The 27423-nt window shown below is 54.8% G+C and overlaps 1 protein-coding gene across 2 annotated transcripts in view; it reads left to right on the forward strand.

Annotated features, from left to right (window-relative positions):
- Window positions 1–27423, forward strand: part of LOC137157119 (nuclear receptor ROR-beta-like) — a 39049-nt gene that overhangs the window by 9299 nt on the left and 2327 nt on the right. The window contains exons 2-9 of one of the 2 annotated variants that reach the window (XM_067554312.1): window positions 16187–16272; window positions 16884–17025; window positions 17356–17769; window positions 18822–18943; window positions 20085–20217; window positions 23366–23473; window positions 26058–26168; window positions 27069–27181. In XM_067554312.1, the coding sequence (XP_067410413.1) occupies window positions 16187–16272; window positions 16884–17025; window positions 17356–17769; window positions 18822–18943; window positions 20085–20217; window positions 23366–23473; window positions 26058–26168; window positions 27069–27181 (1229 nt within the window). The remainder of the gene's footprint in view (window positions 1–16186; window positions 16273–16883; window positions 17026–17355; window positions 17770–18821; window positions 18944–20084; window positions 20218–23365; window positions 23474–26057; window positions 26169–27068; window positions 27182–27423) is intronic. The other variant, XM_067554320.1, reaches the window with a different exon arrangement.

Consider the following 27423-nt stretch of genomic DNA (forward strand, 5'->3'; position numbering starts at 1 on the left):
CCTCTGACACAGTGATACTTCAGCTGGGATTTAAATGGGAAAGGAAGCCACTGGGGCTTTGCTGCTGGGCTTGGCCACCCCTTTGCCCCCGATTGCCCAGCGGGTGCTGCGGTGGCAAACCAGCTGAAGTTTGGCCAGCCAGCCCATGGGGCAAGAGCTGGCACAGAGCCTTTGGGGGATTTCTGAGTCTCGCTCTGCCTCCGTTGGAGGACGGAAGGAGCCGCGATTTTTGAGGTGAGGTGTCCTGCCCTCCCAGTGGGGCTGGGGGCAGAAGAGAGGTGCCGCAGAGGCACAGGGAGAGGCAGTAGCACCTTGCACGTAGCTCCCCCTCAATCTCAGAGGTAGGGCAGAGGGGAAACTGAGGCAGGAAGAAGGGAAGCAACTTGTCCCCAGTCCCTCTGAGAGTCAGTGGTCGAGCTGGGAGCCCTGATTCCTAGTCCCCTGCTCTGACTATGCGGCAGTGCACCTCTCTGAGCAGGAAGGGAGTGGCCGGAGTGCAGGCAGTCCCTCCTGTCACAGGTTCTGCTCTCCCTCTCCCCAGCTCACAGTGCTTCTCGACCCTCCCCTCCGTTCCTTTCTGGTTCCCGATGCTCCATCCTCACACAGTCACAGCCCTGCCCCGCCGCTAAGAGCAGGGCTCCAGACGGGCAGCAGGAGACGCTGCTTCGGCCCAGGGGCTGAGAATGCTCAGGGCCCAGGAAGGAACACGGGCCCAGCTCCTCCTCGAGGATGTCTAGGTGCCTAACTCCGAGTGAAATCAAATATGAGGGGCTGGGCCATAGGCTTTGCCAGGGGGCCCGTCTAGTGGAGCCTTGTCCTATCTCCGCCACTGACTGTTGCAGATCCCTTCTTCTCTTTGCGTTTCTCCTCCCACCCTTTGGCCTATGGTGAGCTCCTGGGGGCAGGGACTGTGTCTCCCAAAGTGCACGTACAGCACTGAGCACAATGAGGCCTGACCCTAGTCTGGGCCTTTAGGCGCTACAGTAATATTAATTATGAGGGCCATTCCTGCCTTACCAGTGGAAATCAGTGGACCCTCTAGCATGGCCTCCCCCAGGCAGGTGCTCTACGTAGCATGAGATCCTGCCACAACACACTGATACTCCACTGCACCCAGTATCCTGCCTTGGACACTGGACACTACTTCAGGAGAATCTCTGTGTACGCTCTCCTGTACTGTATATTGGGCAGGGGAAATTCCTTCCTGACCCAGCCAGGGATCAGCTTGTGCCCTGAAGCATGAGGGCTGATTGCCCACTTTACTGCGTTACTAAGGGTGGCAGCCCAGGCGGTATTTGTCCTGCCAGCACAGCCATGACTCCAAGGAGATGACTCTCTAGAGCTCATGGAGGGAACTTTGCTCTCCTCCATGGGGTATCGTCTCCGTTCTTTTTCCCTGTTGCAACAAGACATGCAAGGACTAGCTCACTGCTTCCAGGGAGCCAAGCATTCCTTGCCAGGTAGCAAAGCACTGGCATGTGTGTGAATTGTGGCTGCTTCAAGGGCGGTGCTCTGGGACTTCTGGATGGGCACGCAGAAAGAGGGAGGTTCCCCGCCCTGCTTGTTTATAGAAATATCCAAGCAACAAGTGGAGATGTTTGGCTGAAGGGGCGGGAACGGGCGGAGGAAGAGGATGAGGTGGCGGGCACACCCTGCTGCCTTTGCCAGCCTGGGAGGAATGCAGCTGGGTCACCCACGTTGCCCCTGCCCGTTCCTGCCTGGCTGAGGGCGTTAGCCGCTGTGCTGAAACCTTGGGAGTTGTCTCCTCCACACAGGACGTCCCATTAGGCGGGGCCTGGCCCCAGCAACTTGGCGCGGCTTTCAGGAAACCAGGACTTCGAAGGGTGGAGATTTCTGGGCACCGGCATCCTGGGCAGCGGTGGGAGAAACGGTGTGTGTGCGTGCAGCTGGGAGGAGGGTGACATTAGACTGGGCACCTCTTCCGGACAGGAAAGGAAAGGTTCTCTCCCAGCTGGGCCTGCGGCCTGTTGAGTCAATGCTTAGTTCCTCTGCCTAACCTGCAAACTGTCCATGTCTCCTACCTCCCTTCCCTAGCAGAGTGGCAGGGGGAACCCAGACAGACATTTGGACCTGGAGAGGGTGCAGTGGGGAGGATGGTTGGCATGGGACATAGCTGTGGGTGGCGCTGGACCAGGCTGCAGAACCACCAAGAGCATTTTGCTGGGGAAGGGGGCCAGGCCAGGGAAGGGATGGGCGACAAGGGACGGGGGGTGATGGCTCAGGGGCAGTGATGAAGGCAGTGTTGGGAGGGCCCAGCGCCCAGGGGAGGGAGCAGTGTGTTGGCAAGAGGACGGTGCTTGGAGGGGACATGGAGCAGCTTGCTGCGGAAGGGGAGGAGGGAATGACAGGTGCTGGGCCAGGAGGGTAGATCCCAGCCCCAGTCTGCACCATGGCAGGGAATCCACTTTCCCTTCAGCCATGTGTACACTCCTCCACCCTTCCCTGTTTGGAATAGAGACTCCGAGACGTAGTCTGATCTTGGGCACTGGCTGGTGTGAACTCGGAGTAACTCCCGGTGTGTCGGTGGAGTTACTCCTCATTTACACAGGTGCAGGTGAGATCAGATCCTGGTCCTCTCACTTGCAGGGGGTGTGAAATGATAGGAACAATGTGCGAGCGAGCATGCAACCACAGGCTGGGCCTGCTTCTGCTTTGCGCTTCAGCACTGTAAATCAGCTGTCACCCTGCAGAAACCAGGGGCGTGAGATCCGGATCAGGCCTGAAAGACCAGTTGATTTCCAGTTCCCTGCCGGGCCCCCCTCCCACCGCAGCTGCCGAGTGCCCGAGTTTCCCAGTCCCCAAATAACTCTGATTCTCCATGGCTCAGCCCTGGTATAGGGAGGAAGCTGGAGAGATGGCCAGTCTGTCAAGGCAAGACGAGCAGGAAGCAGTGAAAGCCCTGGTGGCTCACGAAGGGTTAATCCCAGGCGGCTTGCTTATACAAGCGCCTTGTTAAGTGATATTAGAGGCTGAAAAGTGTGTCAGTAGGACAGCGAGACTTCACGAGCTTGGCACAAGCCTGACTGACAGGTCCAGGGACCAAGTGCGGCCGGCCCAGAGTCAAGAAACAAGCCACTTGGCCCAATGGGTGCACGGAAGTGGGGCGGGTCCCTGCTGGTGTCAGGGTTATCTTTAGCCCGTGCGGGTTGTATAACTGGTGCGGATGCAGGCAGGCAATGCCAGTGGGGCTGGGAGTTACAAGAAGTGCTGGCAGTGGGAGGGAGCGAATGCCAGGGCTGGAACATTTTAATTGCTGGCTGGGTTTTGGTGGTTCTTTTTTTTTTTTTAATTTTGACCCCTGCCTTCCTCTCTGATGGCTTCCGAGCACATCGGGAATGGGGATGGGCCAGCTGTTCCGTAAACACCTCGTTAAAGAAACTGGATAATTCAGAGCGTCGGCACGATGGCGTTCGGGTGTTTGGAAGAGGCTCCGGCTATCGGTTCTAGGCACTTCTCTGGCCCCCATCCCCGAGCAGTTCATGATCTTCAGTGTATTGATCCTCACAGTCCCCTGGGAGCTGGGGCAGGGCTTTTATCCCCATCGGACAGAGGGCAAACTGAGGCCCAGAGAGGCTAAGACTCAGATCCTCAAAGGTATTTAGGCCCCTAATGCTTTGAGGATCTGGTTCTAAGTGACTTTCCCAAGGTCCTACAAGAGCAGGGAACTGACCCAGAGGATGCACTGGTATCTATGTAGCCAGCAGATCCCCTCATTGACCAGCTAGAAGGGTGGTCTAGTGGGTAGGGTGCTGGCCTGGGACTCGATTGAGGTGCAGTCTTTGACTGTGGGTCTCAGATCCCCATCTATAAATGGGGGTAACATTTCCCTCCCTCCCAGAAGGCTCAAAGGGGAGGGTTAAAATCCCTTACTGAGCTGCTCAGATAGGAGGGTGATGAGGGCTAGGCAAGTGTCTTGATGGAGCGCTGGGAGGATTGAATGTCTGTCCATCTCCGGCTAAGGGGCTTTTGTCTCCAAAGAGCAAGCGGCTTGCTCCGTGTAAGAAGCAGATTACGTTCTCTAACTTCCTGCTCTAACGAATCCATGTTCATCAGCAACAGAGAATGGCTAATGGAACCACACGTGTTCAGCTGCGGAGAGAGCCCTTGTCCTCTGGCTTCGGACACACGGGAGAGCTCTCCGTAGCGTCACGGTGTGTGTAAATAGAAGGAATAAACGCGGCAGTGGTGTTGCCTAGTGGTTAGTGCAGGGGGGGGATTGTTCTCTATTTGTTGCCATTGACCTTGGGTGTGTCACATGACCTCCTCATGCTCTGTTTGCCCATGTGTAGAGCGAGGGGCTAAGGGGACCCACTTCCTGGGCAACTGCCCCCTCATTCACTGCCCGGGCAGGGGATGGCAGCAGGTGAAGAGTGGCAGGTGTGGCCTATCTGGTCTGCATTAAATAAAACCCCTTTGTCTAGCCAGTCAAAGGACGTATCTGGCTGCCCCTCACACTAATGTATTTATCCTCCCAACCTCCCAGTGAGGTCGGGCAGGGCTACCATCCCCAGTTCATGCATGGGGAGCAGAGGCACAGAAAGGCAAAAAGGATTTGCCCAGGGTGGCAGCGCAGGGAATTCATCTCAGCTCTCCTGAGTCCTTGGCTAGTGCTCTAACCACTGGGCTGTCCTGCCTTGGTGGGCTCCTTGCTTCTGTATAGCAGAGGCACGATTCTCATCACTGTTTAACACTCTGATGCTGTGTACGGGGCCACGCTCCTCCTTTCCATGCAATGCCAGTGTGCTGGGGACCGGATGAGGGATCTTCAGACGTCCTCCTCGCCTTCTCTTTCCTTGTGGAGTGAAATTTGCCAAATGTTTCTGGTGATTTGAAAGCAAAGAGCCGGGGAGGGAAAGACCAAAGAACAACTGCCCTCGGTGCCTAATAGGGTGAGGGGCTCAAAGCCACATCCGAGATCTAAACATCCATGGGAGAAAGCGCCGATCCAGCTCCTACTGTCACTGATCGAGGTCATAGTTGGTATTCATACTAAAGAGGCTCCCTTTCCTGTCAAAGGAGTCACCAGATCCAGCAGTGTGTTTAATTCCCTTCGTTTTGTTTACTCTCAGTTGTGGGTTAACAGGCTATATGGGATAACCAGGACAAGCTTTGCTCCTGGATTGCATTCAAATGATTCAGTGATGCCTTACAAACAGGATAGCAATTAAAGGCCGTTTCCACATACAGGCGCCACAAAGTTAGAGTTACAGTTGTATTTCTACATCAGTTACTGAAGAGTATTTTATTAGATTGAGCCTGTGTGTTTGTACAGCACCTAGCCCCATGGGACTGCAGTCCTGATTAGGGCCTGAAGATGCTAATGTAATACAAAGACATTTGATTCTTTTTTTTTTCTTTATAAGCACTTGAAAGGCCAAAAATTTTCACTGAAGATTCAAGTTTAAAAACAGTTTGGCAGTCTGGAAATGTACAATTTCCTCAGTAACCTTAACTGTGACCCAGTGTTTGTGTTCTGTTTCTTCCGGGAAGCAGATTGTTTATAGGTCTTTTTGGACACTATAGCTTCTTCTTTGCTGCTCACACATCATCCAATGAAATCAGAGTAGCTGCAGAGTCAGATCTGTTGCAGAGGGCTGCGTCTATATACGGCTATATCCACATACAGTCACTGGCAGGGGGCTGTATCCACATATGCTTGTATCCCTGTGACGTGGGCAGGCTGGACGTGCTGGCATCTTTTCCAGCTGCTGGGTTTCCGGCGATGCCATCACGTCAGGTCTAGAAGGCCGAGGATCTGCAAATGTTCAGCTGGGCAAGAGGTGGGGTTTGTTCTCTGGGGAAGAAGGTCAGTCGGGCTCCGCTTACTTTGGGCCCTGGCGGTACCGAACCTGCCGAGCTGGGCGCATGGGAGCGCCGCGGGGTCCGGATTGGGGCGTGGGTCCCGTATGAATGGGCAATGTTTTGGAAGCAAGCTCTGTGATCTTCTGACTGACCGGCCACTGGGGCAGGGCCAGGCGTGGGGGAAAAGAAGAGACAAAAGGGAAGGCAATGCTTCCCCAATACTCCTTTGTGGCTCAAATGTTAGGTGCTTGGAGCCCCTCAGCTGCTGTCCAGAACGCAATTCCTGCCAGCACCCCGGGGTTGATGGAGACCCCCCCCGTCCCCCAGCTCCAGCCACGCACTCCCACGTATGCTGTCACAAGCACCCAGGGTCTCGTCGGTCCGTCCGTCAGGCTGGTGCACTGATGGGCCCGTGGGATTCCAGCATGGACAGTTCTAATGGGAACGCCCAGATCAGAGGGAAGCAGTGGGGCAGATTTTCAAAGCTGACTGGAGGGGGGGCTTCATTAGAGGCTGCGGGGGGGGGGGGCTCGTTAGAGGCTGGGGGTGAATCCGCTGCTCTGCTCCTCTGGCTGAGGAGGGTTGTGTGCCAGCCGGGAGGGGAATATGACAGCCGCCTGGGGCTGCATCCCAGCCTTAGTCTCCGGCCTCTTGGCATCCCCAGCCGCTCTCGTAACCCTCCTTTCTGGGTTCTCTTCCGGGCCTCCCACCTTGGAGCCTTAGACAAACTCCATTTGTTTTTAACTGCTCGGGAGAGGGGAGGATTGGCTGGGGGCAGGGGGGGCTCACCCCCTTTTGTACAGGATGAGGTACGGAGGGAGGTTAAAATGTGCATCTCCTTGGCATCCCCATCCCACTGGAGTTGTCACATAACCGGCACCCAGCTGGCTCACCTGTGCCGCTTCCTGCCGGGGTGGCCAAAGGTTTCCTACCCAGCCCGCTCCCCACCCCTGTCCTCACCCAAAATAACCCTCCCCTAAAAGAAGGGGCATGCACCAAGACATCAGCAAATGCACGCACTCACGCAGACACGCACGCACACACATATGTGAGGGAGATGAGAACCACGGGGACTGGAGCATCGTATGCTGGGAATGGGCTCCTCCTGCATTGCATGGAGTGTCCCTCTCCCAGCACGTACAGAATGAATCGGGTTGGACCGCGCTGCCTCTCTTCGTGCTGTGTTCTCTTTGCCTAGCTCTGGCCTCGGAGAGGCAGTGTGCCTTAGTGAGTGGATCACTGCACTGGGGAGACTGGGGATCTAGGCCCGGCTCTGCTACTGGCCTGCTGGGGGACCTTGGGACAATCATTTCGCCCCTCTGGGCCTCAGTTTCTCCATCTGTGAAATGGGGATAATGATGCTGGGCTCCTTTGTAAAGCGCTTTCAGATCTGCTGATGGCAAGTGCAGTGGAAGAGTTCGGGATGATTCTGATGAGACAGGCGATGGCAGGGGCTGTATAGACAGCCCAGTCACCCTTCCGCTGCACCGTACCATATGGCCCTAGCAATGCTCTTTTTAAGAGGAGACTGTCTCCAAAACTCCCTGCCTGCCACTCGGGAGAAAGGGATGTGTAACTACAAAGGGGCTCTGCCCTTCCCACAAAGGCCCATCAGCTGACGAAAGCTGAGATTAGCAGGGGAGGGATAACGCTATTCTATAGGGAGGAAGGATGCTTTTGTGTCCGAGGCATGGGACAGGGATTCAGGAGATCTGGGTTCAATGCCTGGCGCCCTGAGTAAGTCACTCGATCTTTTGGAGGGAAAAGATCATTCTCCCATCCTGTTAATACCAGTGAGACTCTCCACTCCCTCACACCGTCGTGTGACTAACTGCACCAAGAGCCTTAATGCTGGGGTTTGTGCCAGGGCCCCTGCTGCTGGGGCTTTCAATAACAGCGGCTCTGCGCACCTGTGTGCACTTAGTGGGGAGTGTGCTCTAGGCGTTGCAGCAGGTGAGGGGGGTAAGACTCCGGGGTCCCATTTCCACTGCTGACGCGTGACACTCTGGATGCAAGTGAGCATGTGCCTCAGTTTCCCCTCCGTCAACCATTGGAGCAGCGTGGCTTAGTCGATGATGGTCGGTGAGATGCCCTGAGCCCACATGCCAGAAGGAGTTCATGGGGGGGGGAGGGGATTCTTGTTGAGTGGTTTGTTGTTGTTGTGCTGTGTTAACATAGAAAATAGAGCAGCAATCCACGATTGCATGAGTGTTACGTAGTGCCCAACTCTTCTCTCTCCCTCTGGACACACCCATCCACTCACGCAATGTCTAGTGATTATAACATGCCCATTACCGTGGTATGTAGTCATTTCTCCCACCCCCGTTCTGCTTCCTCACCTGCTGAGCTTCTCCTCTTCTGAGCCCTCGGAGCCCCCTCCTTCGCCCCCTCCCACCACTCAGCCAGAGCAGGTGCAGTAGTTGACTGTGGGACCCCCTAGTGTCCCTGTCTGTGTTTGGGCCCCGTCTTTCTCCAAGCAGCTGGTCTCTGTCAGTGGATGGGAAGCCGTGGCGGCTGCAGAGAGGTGGCCCCTCGCCCCGGTGCACCTTGACCTGCCTGGCACCCCTTGAGCATCTCCTGCACAGCTCGTTTCCCAAGCTGGTCACCAGAGCAGACGCAAGTCTAGGCACAAGTGGCTCACAGCAGCTTTTCTCAGGGGCACCCCCAGCACCCAGCAGCAGTGGCCGAGCGCCAGTTATTGTCCATCTCTTTCCCAGCATGACTGAACGATGGAGGGAGCCACCACAGCCTGCCAGTCACCCCAGAGAGCTGCTTAGCTCAGTCACCTCCTCTCAGCTGGTCGTGCAGGAATCCTAGAGCCATCGATCAGGGCTGGACTGGACTCTTCAGGTCCCAGACAGCTGGTGGGGGACCCTGGGATGAGCCTTTTGCAAACAGCAAAACTTGGCTCAAGTGGTTAGTGCCAGGGGGAGTGGGAGGCAGGACTCCTGGGTTCTATTCCCAGCTGCTGGAGGGAGTATTATCTAGTGGTTAAAGGTCAGGGTTGGGAGTCAGGACTCCCAGTTTCTATTCCCAGCTCTGCCACTGAGTGACTCCATGTTTTCCTCTCTGTGGCTCGCTTTCCTACCTGTAAAATGGGGATAATATCTCCCCTGATGGTGGGGGGGAGGGTTGTGAGAATGAATTCACGCTAAATCCCATGTATTCCTAGCATTTCTCCTGAATCCCTTCCGGCTTCTCTTCCTGGTGCCCTGCTCCGTGTGGAATCTGGCCATGGTGGAGCAGTGGCTCTGATGAAGGCCTTGCTCATGCTGGGTGTTACATCAGGGTCATGCCGGAGGGAGTCTGGCCCAGTGTTCCTTAGGAGAAGTTGCTGGAAAGAGAACCAGGAAGAAAATGCTCTGTCCCCTATGGAAATGCTTGGAGAGAGACCCCACCTGCCAGGGCCGTTCTGTGTCATGCTTCTCTCCCCGTGTTCCTCTTGCAATAGAACAGACACTTTCCACTGGACACTCTCTAGTAACTAGAGACGGCTGCCTAGTGGTTAGAGTGGGGTGAGCTAGAGAATGGGAAATGTGAGCAGGACTCCTGGGCTCTGTTCCTGACTCTGCTACCAACTCACTGGGCAACCTTGGTCAAGTCATAATCCCCTCGAGACTCAGTTTCCCCCATCTGTTGAGTAGGTGTGGTATTAGCTCATGGAGGTTTAGCTAGTACTGAATAGAGCACTTGGAGATCCTCAGGAAAAAGGTCACTACAGAGGAGGGCGTTAAACCCCCACCTGTCCTGCAGGGAAGCGGGGTCTTTCTACAGGAACTCAGTGTTACTCAATGGAATTCATCCTGCAGGTCAAGAATTCCCTGTTCGGACAAAGGAAGTTTTAGGGCTCTGTGTCTGTGGAGAAGGGCAGTGTTCTCCCTCCAGAGTGTGGGGTGGGAGTGGGGGACAATACTGGGGGTGCCCTTCCCCTCATTCATACAGGAACTCTGCTAGCCCAGCAGGCCGGCCTCAGGGCTAGTAGCTGGTGACTAGGGAGGCAGCATAGTCTAGTTCTGTTCTAGACTCTGTCTCCGTCTGACCTTGGGCAAGTCACTGCTCCGTCTGTGCCTCAGTTTCTCCATATGTAAAATGGGGATAATGATACCAAGGGCTTTGAGCTCTACGGATGGAAAGCCCTCAGAGCTCAGTCTGCGCTATTATCCCCAGCCCACCACTGGGAACTACAGATACGATGCAACTGGAGGCAGATTCTGCCCTGGCCTATTTTCCTTTCATCCTTGGGAGGAAGGTGTGGGCGGGGCTCAGTGGGGCACCTTCACCCTGTCATCAGTCCTAATTACCCCCTGCTTATATAACCTCCACTGACGCATCGCACAGAGAGCCCCATGGAGTGGCTGCCGACCCCTGTGTGCATTGGTGGGAAGCGAGGAGTGGCCAGAGGCTGACAAGGTGCCACTGATGGGCCTCTCCCGTGGCACTGGAGCTTGTGCTGGCAGGGCAGCTTTGTGCTGATTTAACTCAGTCCTAGCAAGCAACAGAAAGCTCCACCACCCCCCAAACCCTGAGAAACCCACCTGGAGATATGGCCTTGGTGGGGGTCAGTCCCTTGGATGGCACCTCCAAGGATCATGTAGGGGGCGCTCTTCCCCCTGTGTGAGAGTGGAGCCCCTGTCCCAAGGTGGGGGTCAGAGGAGCTGTGCCACTAAGGGAGCTGTCTTGTGGATGAGACGTAAAACTCTGCCCTCCTTACAGGCAGGATGGCTACTTCGTTCCACCCCAGAGGTGGCTGCATGTCAGCGGTGGATGGAGGACTCCCTGGATATAGTGTCTGATTTTGGGGGGGTGCTGAGCCCCCACAGTACCTGTTGACTTTAAGTGGATGGATGGGTGCTCAGCACTTCTGAAAATCAGGCTTCTAGTTTCTGAAATCCTTAGGGGTCCTCTAGGATGAAAGGTGCTACGAAAACCTGGGTTAGATGGGGTAGAAGAAATACCTGTACGAAATCAACCGCTGGAGAATAACAACAAAAAGGATGATGATTTCCCTAATGTCGTTCATCTCAATGGACCCCAAAACACGTGGGGTAACTACACGCAGCACTGAACCCCCCCCCCCCCACTCAAAATGCAGCCACCTCTGGGGTGGAACACAGCAGCTGTTTAACAGCTCAGGGCAACACCATGCAACAGCTGGTAAAGAAGACTCCATTGGAAATGCAGAGGGGAATGTAGGAAGGCAGAATGGAATTACCTGAGCTGGGGATTTAAGCAAGACAGTCGTGGAGCCAAAAGCACTATGGGATCTGTAATGACCAGGAATGAACAGGACCTTGGTTTTAAGTCTCGCCTAAAGGGTGGCCGCACAGCGCCCCCTAGTGCCACAACTGGGCATTGAGTCCCTATCGACTTGGAGGGGAAGGCCTCCCCTGAATGGCATGTACTGTTTCCCAGTTGCCACGGCCCATGCGACACGCCTACCAGGAGAGCACCACCCGGGATCTGGGGCAGCCTGGAAACTGAAGAGGATGAAGCACAAGCAGAGCAGGGAATGGCTGCAAAGCCTTCCCCTGCGCTGGGAGATAGGATGCAGAGCTGTGCTGCTGGGGGACCTGGAGCCAAGGCTGGTTTCCAAAATAGTCCCAGGTGAGATGTAAAACTGAGGTCCTAACCATTATAATCTCTCAGGATCCCATGGCTCTTTCTGCTAGGGACCGATGCTAGCTTGGCTCATTCCCTTCAGTGGGTTCCGATTTTTTCTTTACTTCTTGTGCAAAACTGGTGCTGTACACTGTTAAACAGCTGCCAGGTTCTATCACAGAGGTGGCTGCATTGTAGTGCTGGGTAAAGAGATCTCTGTTCTAGTGGCATGTAAAACATTCAGAGATCCTTCTAGCATTCCAGGAACAGATGATCTTACTTCTTGCTAAAGGGAAGGATGGAGCAAAGCTGAGCATTTGCCAGGTGGTTTATTCTGAGGCACAGGACGCTTTGAGGGCAGCCGTCCTCTCTACACAGAGCTGTTCCCTCCAGCAATGCCGTGGATCTAATGAAAAGCCTGATTATGATGCAGCTGTTAATCAGGCTCTGATAAGCCCATCTGGATGTCTGTTGCTGCCCCCTCTCCATCAGCCCCAGTGCAGGGATGTTTGCAAAGACAGAGCCGGATGAAAGGAACGTTCCCAAACCCCACGGTGCACCTCATCTGAGGGAGGGGGGTGTCCCCCCCCCTGGCAGTTCTGGGGACAGGGGAATGAGCGCAGAGGAGCAGTGCAGGTAGGACTCTCCATTCTCCCACCCTACACATAGCCCAGGAACCAACGCAGGAGGTGCAAAGCAGAATCCGGCCCATTCGGCGTTCCCTTTGCCAGCATACCCCCTTCTGATGCACATCTGGTGGCAGCCCAGGGACCTCACAAGGGAAACCCAAATGGTCCCCACTGCAGCAGAGATGGCTTGTTGTTGACTCATTGTTTCCTTGTGCTCCCCTGCCTGTCTGCATTGGTTGTCTCTTGTCTTATACTTTTGACTGTAAGCTCTTTGCGGCAGGGACCGTCTTTTTTTGTTGTGTCTGTACAGTGCCTATCATGATGGGGTCCTAGTCTGTGACTAGGGTCCCTGCTGCTACTGCAGTACCAATAAATAATAGTGATACCTAGCTCTTCTCATCACTAGATCTGAAAGTGCTCCACCAACAAGGTCAGTATCAATATCCCCATTTTGCAGGTGGGGAAACTGAGGCAGAGGGAGGGGCAGCGGCTTGCCCAGGGTCACCCAGCAGCAGAGCTGGGGCTAGAACCCAGGTCGCCTGAGCGAGTCCCAGTGCTCAATCCCCTAGCTGAGCAAACCGGCAGAGAAGGCGTGACAGGCGTCCCCCGCATGGGCGTCAGGTGGTGCCCCAGAACAGTAAAGGCTGAGGGATAGTTTGACGTACTGGCAGTGCCCCTCCAGAACGAGAGTGCAGTCAGCAATCCCCTCCCGTGGCTGCAGAATCCAGACCAGGCCTTATGGCCAACTTGCATAGTGACCTGCACCGGCTGGTCTGGTTGCATCCAGCCGCCCCAATGCAGGCTCCCCTGTAGATGTATCACAGCCCAGCTCTCCCTCCTGTAACGCGGGGGGTCCTACAGGGGATGTGGGAACTCCCCCCTCCGCAGGGCCTTTCAGAGCAATGAAACTGCAGAACCCTCCAGCACTCTCTGTTGCCTTCGACTGATGATATCCAGTCCCCCGGTGCTTGCGAGTAACGACACCCCTAGCCTCTGGGATCTGCCCCAGTTCTTCCTTGCCCTCCCTGCTAGCTGAGTGTGCATACAATGGGGCCCACCCAGGACAAGGGGGCCTAGGGTTTGAAGCACCGGTACCGGTGCTTGTGGTACACCTGGCCTGCTACCACGTGTCCGGGACAGGCAGGGCAGCCCTGTACCAAGAACTGGTAGCTGTGGGCAGGGTGGGGGAGCCGGTGTCAGCACAGGTAGATTTGGCTCTGGATGGGGTGGGGTTGGGGGTCAGGGGACGAGGAGTCATTGGGCAGCTGAGCTGTGAGATCCTTGTCCTCACCATGTGCTGGGAAGAGCAAAAGACCTTTCTCTTCACCAGCCCGCCCAGCTGTAATCCATCCTGGCCCTTGGAATGGCCCGGAACAGCATTTCACTGCCATCTCCTGGGCATGTCAGGAATTACCGCCCCCTTCACTGAACTGATTCATCATCTAATCCTGGATTATACCCTAAACAGGCAGGTAGCCCAGGTTCAGTCCCCGCTGCTGAGAACACTGCGCCAATATTCTGTAATGCTTGGACATTTGTTTCCCCGGGGCAGCTCATCGCTTCCGGTGCTGTTGGTGGCAACGACTGTGCACGAACCTGGGAGTAGTGGTGGATCACAATGTCATGAACCAGCCATGCGATGCTGTAAAAAAAACTCAAATGCAATTTTAGGTGGCATTAGCAGAAGCAGAGCATGCAAGCCACGGGAGGTGACAGCACTGCTCTGCCTGGCGCTGGTTAGGCCTCACCTGGAGTTCTGTGTCCAGTTTTGGTCACCAGGAGATAGAACGGATGTGAAGAAACTGGAAAGGATCCAGAGCCGCGCGACAAAGGTGATGAAAGGCCTGGAATGCAAGGCATGTGGGCAAAGGCTGAAGGAACTGGATGTGTTTAGTCTGGAAAAGAAGAAATTGAGAGGGAACATGATAGTCATGTCCAAATACTTAAAAGGCTGCCATAAAATAATGGAGAAAAGTTGTTCTCTCTCGTCCCAGAGGGCAGGACAAGAGGCCATGGGTTCCAACTACAGCAGAGCAGATGTAGATTAAATCTCAGGAAAAACTTTCCAACTGTTCTTGCAATGGAGCAGACTGCCTAGGGAGGTCGTGGAAGCTCCTTCGCTGGAGGTTTTCAAAGGGAGGCTGGGCAGCCATCTGTCTTGTCAACAAATCCTGCATCTTGGCAGAGGGTTAGCCTAGATGACCCTTGCGGTCCCTTCTAGTCCGATGGGTCTATGATGGTCACAGAGGTGGCTGCAATGGGAAATCCTGTGCAGGCTGGGAGCTGGAGAGCCGGAGTGAACCTGTGTCCAGCAACCTCAGTCCAACCTTCCCTCAGTCAAGGATTGGGGCCATGGTGCACTTGGTCACTGGACGTGTGTGCTATTAAAGAGACGGTCCCTGCCGTGTGTTAGGAGAGTGCTCTAGAAATGAAATGTCTCTAAAAAGGTAAATAGATACGGGACCCGTAGATGGCACTCAGTTTACATGGAGCTTTTAACAACCTGAATGATCCACCGAGACTGACCTCCTGTGGGTGAACAGCCAGCCAGGCATGGTCCCCTGCGCTGAAATCCACCTTAAAACAGTCCGTCTGGGCTAATTGCAAACCCTTGTCTTCTCCATGGGCACATCAATCCACAAAGAGCTGAGCGGAATCCAGGGTTTCTTAGAGAAGAATCTTGTAGTCTGAGGGTGTTTGGCTTTTGGAAATGGAGGTAATTAGCGGGGAACCCAAGAAATCCGTTTGCCACAGAAAAACGTGGAATTTGTGTTTTTACAGAGAATCTTTTTAGTTTTTACCTTTTGTGAAAAAATAAAAACCTACATCGTGGAACCCTGATGATCCGATCTCATCGAGACCAGGGCCAGATCGGATCATCAGAAATTCAGATAATCAGGAGAACAGGCGGGGCTCTGGCTCTCAGCTGAAAAATCTGTAAATATATCAATATAACATTTTGTTCGCCTGATACCTACATATAAATTGTGGCTAGGGAAACAAAAGTTCAGCGTTTCATTTTAATCGCAGAAAACGTGGATTTTTATGTTTTTGTATCACAGAATTTTGGGGGGTTTTATCATGGATGGTCAGAAAGCACGCAGGCTGCTGGTGTGTGTGTACGGAAGAGAGGAAGGACTGTCTGGTGGTTAGGGCACTAGTCAGACACTTGAGTTCAATTCTCTGCTCTGCCACAGTTTTCCTGTGTGGCCTTGGTTAAGACACTTAACCTCTCTGGGCCTCCATCCCCCTCTGTAAAACAGGAATAATAGCCCAGCCCTGCCTCACAGGGGCGCTGAGAGGATAAACACACTAAAGATTATGCGGTGCTCAGATTCTACAGTAATGGGGGCCATTGTAGCACTGTGTGTGTAACTCAAGCTAACGCAACTAAGCGCTGTGTCTCCCATGAGTGGGTGGAGCAGGTCTAGATGTTTATAATGCGCTTTTAGATCCAGAAGTTCCAGGCTTCCATCCCTCCAAAGAGACCCAGCTGGGGGCAGGTGTGTGGGATCATGCAGGCAGAGATCCGTTCCTTTTTGCGTGCTCAGAGCCACTTGTGACTATAAGTGCAACCAGTACAGGTACAGAGTCAAGCCAGGTGTTGATGAGTCCCTCAGCCTTCTCCCTCACCATCAGCAATAAGGAAGAGAAAACCCTGGAGGGAATCCCATGGCCACTTGGAACAGAGCCCAGGCGGGATCTTGTGGTGAGGCTGGGGCAAGAGTGGCTGCTTGTGGAGCTGAGCAGAGGGTGTTGCTTGTTTCCCAGGTGTGCTCAGCAGGAAAGCTGGACTCTTAAGAGGATCACTTCAGAGGGTTTAAACAGTGGGATCTACTGGCTAGAGCACAGGATTGGCAGACCTGGGGTCTGTTCCCAGCTCCGTTACCGGCCAGCTGGGTGACCTTGGGCAAGTCAAGGCCCTGCTCCGTGCCTCAGTTTCCCCCGTCAGACGGGGATGGTGGTGATGATACCCACCTCGCAGAAGGTTTCATTAATGTCTGTCTGTAGAGCACTGTGAGATCCTTGTCTCTGCAGAAAGGCCAAGTGTCTTAATTGCTCTGTTCCTTAGAGAGAGCAAGACGCTGAGATTAACTGATTCGGGCTTGTCTGTTTTGTTCCCCTCCCGGCTGCAGCCCAAATCGAAGTGATCCCATGTAAGATCTGCGGAGACAAGTCTTCGGGGATTCACTATGGCGTCATCACATGCGAAGGTTGTAAGGTGAGCAACGGGCTGTGGGGCCGGCCCTGGTGCGCGGCGGGTGTAATGAGCTGAGCATTCTCAGCCCGGTGATCCAGGGGATGGTGGCCTTGCTTTACAAACCGCTTTGCCATGGGCCCTGTGCTTCATAGAGACCAGATCCGTAATGGGGCTGGGGTTTCCAAAGGCGCCGACGTCAGCGAGATGCCCAGCCCCCGTCAAAGGTCCCAGCCTAGGAGCATTGCCGGACAGGAGTCGGATACACTGGCTGAGCTGCCTGGGGACTGATCGCATGGCACCGCGCTGGCCCTGGGCATCACGCTCATTAACACAGCAGCTGGCCTAATGTGCTCCCCCACCGTTCCCCATCCATCCCTGCCTTGGACCTGGCGCTGCTCCCTCCACATTCTGGAACAGCCCCCGCTTCCCATCGTCTGGGTCCAGGCTGGACAATGCACAAGAGACCTTATCCCTGGGAATGATCTTTGGTTGGGCCAGGCCAGGTGCCCCCACTAGGTCTTTTCCATCCCCACCTGGGTCCCCTCGGTCACTCCAGTCACTCCCCAGGCAGGTGGAGACCAGGTGAGGGATCCCTCCCCACCCCATTTTGAACCATCCTCCTTCCCGCGCAGGGTTTCTTCCGGAGAAGCCAGCAGAATAATGCAAGTTACTCCTGCTCGCGCCAGAGGAACTGCCTGATCGACCGGACCAACCGGAACCGGTGCCAGCACTGCCGCCTGCAGAAATGCCTGGCACTGGGCATGTCGCGTGATGGTGAGTCAGCTCGCAAGGTGCGTGCGTCGGCTGGGCGCCTGGGGGACCGGAGAGCTGCAGGCCAGGGTGCTCAGTGGGGAACAGCATGGGCTAGTTATAGGCTGGAAGCTGCGAGTCCGGCCTCCTGAATTCCATTCCTGGCCAAGTCGCTGCCCCAAAGTCTCGTCCGTTTCGGCTGTAAGCTCTCTGGGGCAGGGGCTGTCTCCCGATCTGTGCGTACAGCGCCTAGCACGGTGGAGGCCCTGATCCCAGCTGGGGCTGTTAACCCACCGGTTGCCCCTGCACCCATCCACACACTCAGTCCCACTGGCCCTGCTTCCCTTTCCCCAGCGGTGAAGTTCGGCCGCATGTCCAAGAAGCAGCGGGACAGCCTGTATGCGGAGGTGCAGAAGCACCAGCAGAGCCAGGAGCGGAACGGCGTCTCCAAGGACAACTCGGAGGCCGTGGGGCGGGTCTACACTACCAGCATGAGCAGCGGGGTCTCGGACCTGGATGACATCTCCCCGCTGTCGGATGGGCTTCTCTTTGACTTCCCCCTGACCCCCGATGGAGGCAGCCCCTATTACAACCTTGACCTCCTGACCTCGGCCCAGCCCTCGCCCGACCAGTCCAGCATTGACCTCAGCGATACCAAGCTCATCAAGCAGGAGTCCGTCTACGAGCTGATGCTGGAGCCCGGCCTCTTTGCACACAGCACCCTGGAGGGCAGCCAGCTCACCTCGGACATTTCAATGCTTGAGATCGGTCAGTACCTGCCCCCTCCCCACCCCGAGCCCCAAGACCTGATAGAATGCATGAACTGAGTTTGGCAGGGCTCAGCGCAACAACCCATAGGTAGGGCTGACGCCTAGACCTTCCGCATTGAAAGCGCAGGCCTCTCCTGCTTGAGCTAAAGGAGCAGTGGGAAGCAGTAGTAGGCTGTTATCTCCTGTGATGATCTCCACCCCTAAAGAAGCAGCCACGCTCTGATATCAGCAGTAGATAAAGTGGGGACTCCCAGTCTCTGGTCCTGCTCTCTCCTGGAGCCTCCTGCAGTCCCCTCCCCTTGAGTCTGACACCCAAACTCAGGGCACCCACCAGGAATGCCCTCTATAAAGCGCCCCACCCCGGGAGTGTGTGTCAATGCAGCTACAAGGATGGAGGCTGGAGAAGAGGCTCTAAGACCGGCCTGCAGCCCTCCTCCCCCCTCCCCATGCTCTTGTGGGGGGTGGGGGAGTGTAGGGCAGCTATGGCAGGAACTGTCCCCTCCCACTCCCACCAGAACTGATCAGCAGCAGGAGGAAAACAGTCCCCCAAACTACAGCTCCCAATGTGCTTGTGACCCAGAACCGTGCCCCACGTCCTGCTAAGATGCAATCTAGCCCGTATCCACTGATCAGCCAACTGCCTGAATCCCAACTCACGCACAACACATAAACCCTATAACAAACCCCCAGGCAGCTAAGAACTTTGCAGCAGGGATAGACCCCAGATCCTCCTGCTCTGAAAGCACAAGGCCCCTTGCACCTGAGCTAAGGAGAATCCTCACTGGCACTATAGGGCCTAAGACACACAGCTGGATCAGTGTTGACTCCATCCAGGAGGGCAGCGGCACATATAGCCATGCGACAGCTCATCACAACACATCCGTGGCTAAGAGGCCATGCTGGTGACTCACTAGGAGCGTAGGGCTGCCTACACGCTGCATTAGGCCCTGGGACTGCCCTGCCTTTAAGGAAATCTGTCTGCCTCCCTAGAAGCCAAGGCCCTGTCTCTCTGGCCTGAGTCTCAACTGCACTTTGTGCTTGCTTCAACAGACCAGATTGCTCAGAATGTGATCAAGTCCCACCTGGAGACCTGCCAGTACACGACGGATGAGCTCAAGAGACTAGCATGGCAGCTGTACACCCAGGAAGAGATCAGGAGCTTGCAGAACAAGGTAATTCCCCATTGCTCCCTGCCAACCTGCACGATGGGTGCCTCACGACCCTACACGACAACCTCAGTGCCCCCAGCTGTCCCCAGTACCCAACCCCCGGCACTAACCTTTCCCAGGCCAGTGCGTGCCTACAGGAGCATGTTGTGAGACACCCCCCTGTCTCATGGTGCCAGCTGCATCCTGCGTGGCGCCCTAGGAGCGGGATGGCAGCTTTCCAGCTGGCTGGGATTGGGGAAGGGGGATTGGCTGTGATGGTGATGCTGAATCACTGCCTTGGGAGGCTGAGCTGAGCACATGCTGGGGTCAGGGGCAGAACCCCATGGCGGGGATCTGCGGCAGGGGGGAGCACAGCTTTGTGGTGGGGAGTACACCTCCTGGGGCGTGGGGTGCAGAGTGTCTTCAGGTTGGTGGGACAGAATCCTCTGGGCAGGGGCCCTGGCGGTCCAGATCCTCATCTAGGGGTGCAGGATAGTGGGGACGGGGGCAGCTGGGCTGTGACTGTGTCTCTGAGCTCCAGAATCCAGAGCTTTCCTTTGGGAAAGAAAAAGAAAAGATGCTTCTAGCCTTTAAGGTTGTGAAATAAACTTAAAATCCTAGAGCCAAATGTGACTGCTCCAGCAACGTCTGCCGGAGTCTGCAGGCAGCGTGAAAGGCTGCCTCTATTTCAAGGGGTGGTTCACTCTGAAATCTAATGATGGCCAATTTAAATTGCTGCTCAAAGCGAGAAAGAGGAGGAACCATCATAGGCTGAAGATCCACTGGGAGTGGCATCTTGTTTTGGTGACATGTGGGTGGAGCTTGGTTAGTGGGTGGAGCATGGGAGGGAACCACTACCTGTACTCCCCACCCCCACTTGGATTCAGTCCTGGGATGGCGCAAAGGGCACAGGGGTGCCCTGGATTTTAGTGGGAGTTGGGAGATGCATGCTGATTTGTGGGTGGCTGTGTGCATCCCAGGGCATGGGGTGCAGGTCCTCATACAGTGCACCCCCCAGGATAGCACTGTACAAAAAGGAGCCCGCGTGCTTGGTCCCCTGCGCCCCCCCTCCCCTCCCAGGCCCCTGAGCCCATGGAGCTACATGCGTGGGGTAAGGTGTGGAGGGGAGCCAGCTGTGCCTGATGCGCCCCCATTGTGCTCCCAGAGCTGTGAGACCATGTGGCAGGAGTGCTCCCTGCAGATCTCCAACGCCATCCAGTACGTGGTGGAGTTCGCCAAGCGCATCGACGGCTTCATGGAGCTTTGCCAGAACGACCAGATCATCCTCCTCAAAGCAGGTGAGAAAGCAGGGAGATGGGCCCCCACCCCACTCAGACAGGCTCCTCCCCATGGCCTGCTGGGGCAGCAAAATCCCCCCAGCCTTTTTCCAGGCACTGGTAGCAACACACATGGGGCCCGGCACAACACCTAGGGCTGCCCTAAATGGTAGTGCTGGGTGGGGGCGGGGCTAGGTTGGAGGGGGGCGGAGCCAATGTGGGAGGCTGCAGGGCCCAGTGGTTCAGGCCTGCTGTAGTCTATGGAGAACCCCATGGGCTGCTCTCCGGAGGCCGCTGTACTTTAGCGCCCCTTGGGGCTGCTCTGATTTACGCTGGGGCCGTTCCCAGAGCAACTCAGATGCGAGAATGGCTGAAAGCCGTCTTCTCCCCACTGGGCCGCGGGCTGCGGGTTTCAACAGGGGGTCGTCCACAGGCCACTTCCTCGTTCCTTCTCGTCTCAGCTGTGCCCTTCTCTTCCTCCCTTCTCTCTTCCCCTCTTGCTTTTTTCTCTTCTCCCCCTCCCCCACTTCTCCCTCTTACTCACCCCGACCTTCCTCCTGCTGCCATCTGCACCCCTCCTTCTTCCTCTCTCTTATCTCCAGGCTGAGGTGGGCCTGTCTCACCTCCACAGCACACACTGAGACCCCCGCCCCATGACGCCTATGGGTCCCACGGTGCAGGGGGGAGGACCCTGAGAGCTGGGACACACAGCCAGTGGGGGAGCCTGTCAGGCCCCACTGGTAAGGGTGGGAGGCCCAGGTAGCATCTCCTCATGGCATGGGGCACCTGGCTCAAGCCTCTCACACCTGCTTGGGAGGGGATATGGGGCAGGCAGGGGGATCTCCCAGCACCCACCCCTGCCTGGAGAGATGCAGGCCCCCCTGAGGTGTGTGTGTCACACACACACACACACACACACACACACACACACACACACACACACACACACACACACACACACACACACACACACACACACACACACACACACACACACACACACACACACACACACACACGGAGTGTGCCATGCCATGGAGCAGCCTCTCTGCCTTCAGCCTGGTGGCCTGGGCACCTTGTTGTGTCTAGACTCTAGATAGAGCTTGGAGACATGTCTTCCTGCCTGGGTCTCTTTCTGATCACAACCAGCAGCTGGTTGCACTGGATAAGGGGGAGAGAACAGCAAATGTGAAGGCGCCGGGGTGGAGAACCAGAAATCCGTATAGCCACAGCCTGGATGGCCAAGGGTAACGCGCCCCAGGGTGCCAGGCTGGGAATATTCAGGGATTAGCTGAATCAGGGGAAAGCACAATCCCCCTAGCTCACCCAGCTTTCCCCATTCCCAGCCCCACACGTTGGCCTGACCTTTGTTAACAGTCCTGCATATAGATGGGCGTGAACATTAATGTCCAGGTCTGGCGTTCAGCCCACCGCCAGATTTGGAGGGGTTCTGATCCAGCATTTTGCTTTGGCTTGTTTAGAAAGCTCAGAGGAAGTGGTAAATTTTGGATCTAGGTCTGGTTTTCAATACCCTCCTCCCCCCCCCTCCCCCCTTTTCCCATCTCCACAAGTCCAGGAGTGCTGGGATCTTGGGCACAAGATATGTCTCACTGTGGCTTCCAGCTCACATAAGCATCCAAGTGCTTTTCAGATTCCAACCTCTGGGGATCCCCTTCCCACCCCTGACCACTGGAGAATAGACAGAATGGAGCAATGCTGCACCTACAACCCTGGATGGGATCTAAGGAGGCTCTTCCATCTCTGCCTCCAGGGGGCCGGATCTGCAGAAGCAGTCCAACTCCAGCTGTGTCAACAGTTGGTGCCAATGCTTAGCACTTCTGAAAACCCCCATGAAACTAGCTAGTTCTCACAATGAGGGTCTCTTTAGTATCTGTGCCCTCAGAGAGGTGGGAGTCAGATGGGCCTGAGTTCTATTCCTGATTCAAGCAATGACTCACTGGGTAAATCACGTCCCCTCTATGTGCCTCTGCTTCCCATTCTGAAAAATGGGTAGAATAGCCTGTACCTACCTCCCAAGGGTGTTGTGAACGTCTGTGCAGTGCCCTACACATCTGAAGCGCTGTGTAAAGGTTATGGTGACAGTGCTGGCTGTTTTATGCTTTTAGCCCTGAGTAGGGTGGATCTTTCTTGCCAGCGCAAAGCATTTTCAAGCATATTCAAGAGAGAGGATGCTGCTCATTGGCTGGCTTTCATTCAGCTCTCGGGATGAAAACAGATGAATCAGTTTCACTTTTGTGTTCCATTCCGAAGTCCCAAATCAGTTTTTTGTTTGCGTCGAGTGCTGGTGCAATCCCAACACCCCAGGCCTGTCTTAAAATGCAACACCCTGCTTTCACTGCAACGTATGAACTATCGCAGATCAGACTGCAGGACTGGCGGGAGGGGCACAATTTGGTGTTGAGCTCCCCCAGGTCTGATTCTCCATTGCACAGCCATTTACATCAGGGAAAAGCCCTGATGTGAACCGCCACGCAAGGGGTAGCGTGATGGAGAATCAGGTTCTGTCTTTAGTGCACGCTCACTGCACGTTGGGCGATCCTGCGTTAGTCATCTCGTAGCTTCATAGAGCACAGCCATACTACCTAGTGCTGCAAACCGCTGTCACACCCCACGTTCACTCTGGTCCTGAGAAACAATACAGATAGCTGGGCACTCCTGGCTACATCTGTTTACGTAGCAACCTGCATTGGTTCCTGAACCAAAGTCTCCTCTCCTACAACCCGTGTTCCTCGCTCCAACTTCCAAGCAGGCTGCTACCCTTAAATCCAAATGCTGCCTAGTTTATATGTCTTAGCACATGGAATCTAACCAACCTCTTCATTTCTTCCTTCCGTTTTTTTATTTTGTTTTTTCCTTCTCCTTTCTTTGTAAACCACCGTTACATTGATCATTTTCTCTCTCTGCTTTCCGTTGCTAACTGACTGGGTCCTATTTCCCTTCGTCGAAATATTACGGTCCCAATTGCTGTTTAAAAAACCACAATTGGGATTTTTTTAAACACTTTTTTAAAAATCATTTGGCATTTGGTTGTTGGTCTGGATTTTTTTTTTTTTTTTTTTTTGGTCCTTGGATGACGGAAATGCTCCCTTACCCTCCTCCTTTCCCTCCACCTGCTCCTCCTCGTCTGTTGTCTTTCTGCCTGCATTAGGTTGCCTGGAAGTGCTTCTGATCCGAATGATTCGGGTGTTCAACCCTTTAAATAACACGGTGCTCTTCGAGGGGAAATACGGTGGGGTGCAGATGTTCAAGTCGCTCGGTAAGAGCTGGTTTGTTTGCTTTTGTGGATGGGAGGGGCGGGTTTATGACTGTTCTTTAAAGTTTCTTGTGGTGAAAACGTAACAGCAGATCCTACAGGAAGGGTCCCAGTCGCTGCATTAACTTCATGGCAAGGAGGAAGGGGGAGAGTATCAGAAGCACCTAGGGGATTTAGGAACACAATGAAAGTCACTGAGTCTTGTCCTCCTGTCTCCCCCCTAACTGTCTTGCACTTTTTCTTGCAGAATGCAATAGTATTTATTCTCAGAGGTGGCTAGCGTATGGGACAATGGCTAATGGGCTGTAGGCCGCCGTTCTGACCCCAGCCTAGATTGGGTGCATCCCCAAATTGTATCTAGCTAATGGCTAGCTGTTCTTTGCGCCATGAGCTGATGGGTCTCAGTCTGGGTCCTGGTCGACGTGTGCTCACAAAGCGTAGGCCCCGATCCTGCAATCAGATCCCCATGGGTGGACCTTACCCCCACTGATTTCAATGGGCATCGGCAGCAGTGCAGGGCATCCGCCCGTGCGTTTCCAGTTGCAGGGTCAGGAGCCAGGGCTGCTTCCCGTGTTGGCAACCTCACAAATAGGCCACAGAGGCCAGCCCTGCGAGGTGGTCACATCAGTGGGGCAGCGTCAGGAAAAACCCATCTGCTGCTGCTCATGCTGCAGTTTGCTGGGGAGGGAGCCCTTTGTCCCCCGGGGCTGACAGCGCAGTGCTCGACACACAGTTAAGGGGAAATATTGCCCATGGGCCGTACTGTGGCCTTGACTCACACCCGGGATCTCCCAGTGACATCAGCAGGAGCCTGACTCCTGGGCAGCGCCTGGTCTAATGTATGGGGAAGAGCATTATCTCTAAAGGGAGGAGGTCCCAATACAAAGAGCCCTGAGTCCCCATGCCCAAGGGAACTGGCTTCCGTCCTGCCCCTCGGTCCTGTCTGCTTCCTGGGAGCTTCCCTTCTCTGCCATTCTTTGCTGGTGGGGAGGTTGGAGTTAAACCACAATATTGGTCACTTCGATTTCACCTGCGGCTTATCTCCCACGGGCCCCGCAATGTTCAGCTTGTGGCTCCACAGCCAGTTGCAAGGTCCCAGGAGGCAGTGAAACGGCCTCTCGGCAGTCCTCTGGCATCTTCCATCTGGGGAGATCCGAGCGCTTTGCAGACACCCACCCAGGCCTGGTTCCCCATTCCCCTGCACACTGTGGCTTGGATTTTCAAAGACGCATCGGGGAGTTCAGGTACTGGGAGCCAGGCGTTGAGTTCCCTCAAGTGCCTATGTAAGCCCCAGCCTGGATGGTCTGTTACACCTGTGCAGAGTGGGTTTAAAATGCTATCATTTGATTTGAGGTAGGGCAATGGCATATCTGGCCCTGGTTCTCTGACCCTTTAGACACCGTTTTGAGGTTCAGATATATCGGGATTATTTACCCACCACTGCAGTGCCACCACCTCTGAGGCAGAACGCAGAGGCCATTTAACAACCCCCAGCAATGCTATACAGCAGCTTAGAGCAGGAAGTGAAGAGTGCTCTCTCTGACTGAAGTGACAAGAGAGTTTAGGGAGACAGGGCATAATTATTAACATTGGACTTCGGCCAAGTCATGAGCCCGGGGATCGTTAAACTACTGCTGGGCAGGTCTGCAGTGTTATAATCATTCAAAAGACAGCCCAGCAGCCCCAAAGCATCAGACTGGGTCACTAGTTCAATCCTGTAGCAAAAGGAGCAACATCGCTTGCTGTAGCACCAGCCATTCGGCTTCCTCTCCAGCTATTGATCTAGCCTGCACCTCCTGAACTTGAAGGGATTCATTGAATCGTAGCAAACAGGGGAAGGGAGGTAGATTGAGCTACCCTGCGCAATGGGTTAGAAAACCTGCAGCATACAACCACGGGCTACAATCCTGGCAACTAGGCAAAGTCGGAGCTGGGGGGGAGACCTCCAGGGTGCTACAGAAAATGGCCCTGGGATCCCGTAGGGGTGATCTTTCCTGCGAACCCTTGCTGATCCCACTGCCCCAGCAGGGTGCTAGGTGCTCCTTGCATGCCTGCTGAAGGGGGGGGTGACTTTTGAAAGGCTGACTTTGTCATTCTAATTCTCTACCGAGCTAGTGCTGTGGGGGATGTGTTGAGTTCTTACTGGCTTTCCAGAGCTAGGCCGGGCCAGGGTTTGGATGGCAAATGGCCAGCAGTCCTTGTGCTGCTGTCAGAAGGGGGTCTGCGGCTGGCCTGGGGGAAAGTGCATCTTGTCCTATTTCTGCCAACAATGAGAACAGGCTGGCAGATGAGTGACAGCGGTTCGCCATGTGGAGATGGAGTTCATCCCAGTACCTTTGGCTTCCCACCTGTGATGCAGGGATTCTTTTGCTGGAGACCTTTTAGGTTCCTCCCCATTTGCCTGCTTAATCTCCGGGAGCCTTCAAAGTGACTCCCTTCCACCTCCTGCTACAAGAGACAGGCCCGTAGCTGTGGCTGACATTGTGAGCAGGAGTTGTCCTGTGTGGATGCAGACAAATTTCTTGCAAAGAAGGAGTCTGCGGCATAAGACCATGACATGTCTCTCGTTCCCATGTCTTCTCTTTAGGCTGCGACGACCTCATCGGTGCCGTCTTTGACCTGGGGAGGAACCTGTGCCGGCTACAGCTCTCAGAAGAGGAGATTGCGCTGTTCACTGCGGCTGTCCTGCTCTCTCCAGGTAGGTGGGGAGGGGACAGGTGAATGGCAATTTCTGTTCTGCATTCAAGGAGCTCACAGAGCCATGAGCTCCAGGAGAGAGCGTTTTGGCCATCCTTCCAGCGAGAACTAACCCTAAACCTCATCAGAGACATCGGAAACCCATTAGGTCATTTGTCTGGTGGAGCAAATGAAGCGTAGAGATCTGACCTGGCTGCTGATGGAGTCCATGGCAAAACTCCCCAGGGACAGCAGATTGAAGCCTGAACTTCTGCTGCCTTTAGGGTTAGCAGAAGTGGCCCTCAAGGAGCAAAGCAGTTGATTGCATGTAAGCTATGGTGCGCTCTGCTGAAGGAGGGGACTTTAGAGAAAGAGGCTTGCACTAAGAAGAAAGCCCACTCCAAGATCCAGGGAGAGCTGCCTGATGTTCTCGCCTCCTCAAAGCCTTGTAGTGCAGTCTGTGCAAGGGTAATCCACTCTCATGCTTCAGGGCATAAAACTGATGGTTGCAGGGGTCAGGAAGGAACTGCCCCTGTGCACTATTGGGGAGTGGGGCTGAATTGTTCTCAAGCATCAGGCATTGGCCACCAACCAGAGGCAGCATGTCAGACCAATGGCCCAATGGAAAAGCCTTGTAATCTTAATGCTGTACTGAGCCCTTCTTTTTCTCCCCCTCCCACCAGATCTGCTTCTGGAATTTGGGACCTTCTCCAGCCAAGACACATGTGTGAGGGCATGAGAGGTGTCATTGGGAGGTGGGAAATGATCACAAAGCGAAGTGTTGACCTGTAGCTCCCTAAAAATGAAGGGCAGGAAAACCAGTTAAGGAAATAACCCACCCCCACCCCGCAGCAGGGCCGCGCTATGCAGGATTCAGATCCATTTCCTAGGGCTGACCTGAGCTTTGGCTCTCCGTTCCCAGATCGCCTTTGGCTCACCGAATCCAAGAAGGTGCAGGAGCTCCAGGACAAGATCTACACAGCTTTGCAGCACGAGATCCAGAAGAAACACTCCGGCGAGGATAAGCTCTCGAAGGTAACTGGGTGGGCTGGGAGCAGCCAGGAGGAATGGGGGCGGAATTGCACTAAGGAAAACAAGGGCTAAACATCCAGGGAAAATTGTCCTGAGGCCTACAACCATTGTACTGTAGGATGGGCTCCCAGTGGATTTAGTTGAGGTTGGTCTTGCTTTGAGCAGGGGGTTGGACTGGATGACCTCCTGGGACCCCTTCCCACCCTAATAGTCTATGAATCCTGGTGACGTTTACAACTAAACTG

This window comes from Emydura macquarii, unplaced genomic scaffold (genome assembly GCF_026122565.2).
Source record: "Emydura macquarii macquarii isolate MOO-44397 ecotype Brisbane River unplaced genomic scaffold, CSIRO-AGI_Emac_v2 contig_306, whole genome shotgun sequence".
Lineage (NCBI taxonomy): Eukaryota > Metazoa > Chordata > Testudines > Chelidae > Emydura > Emydura macquarii.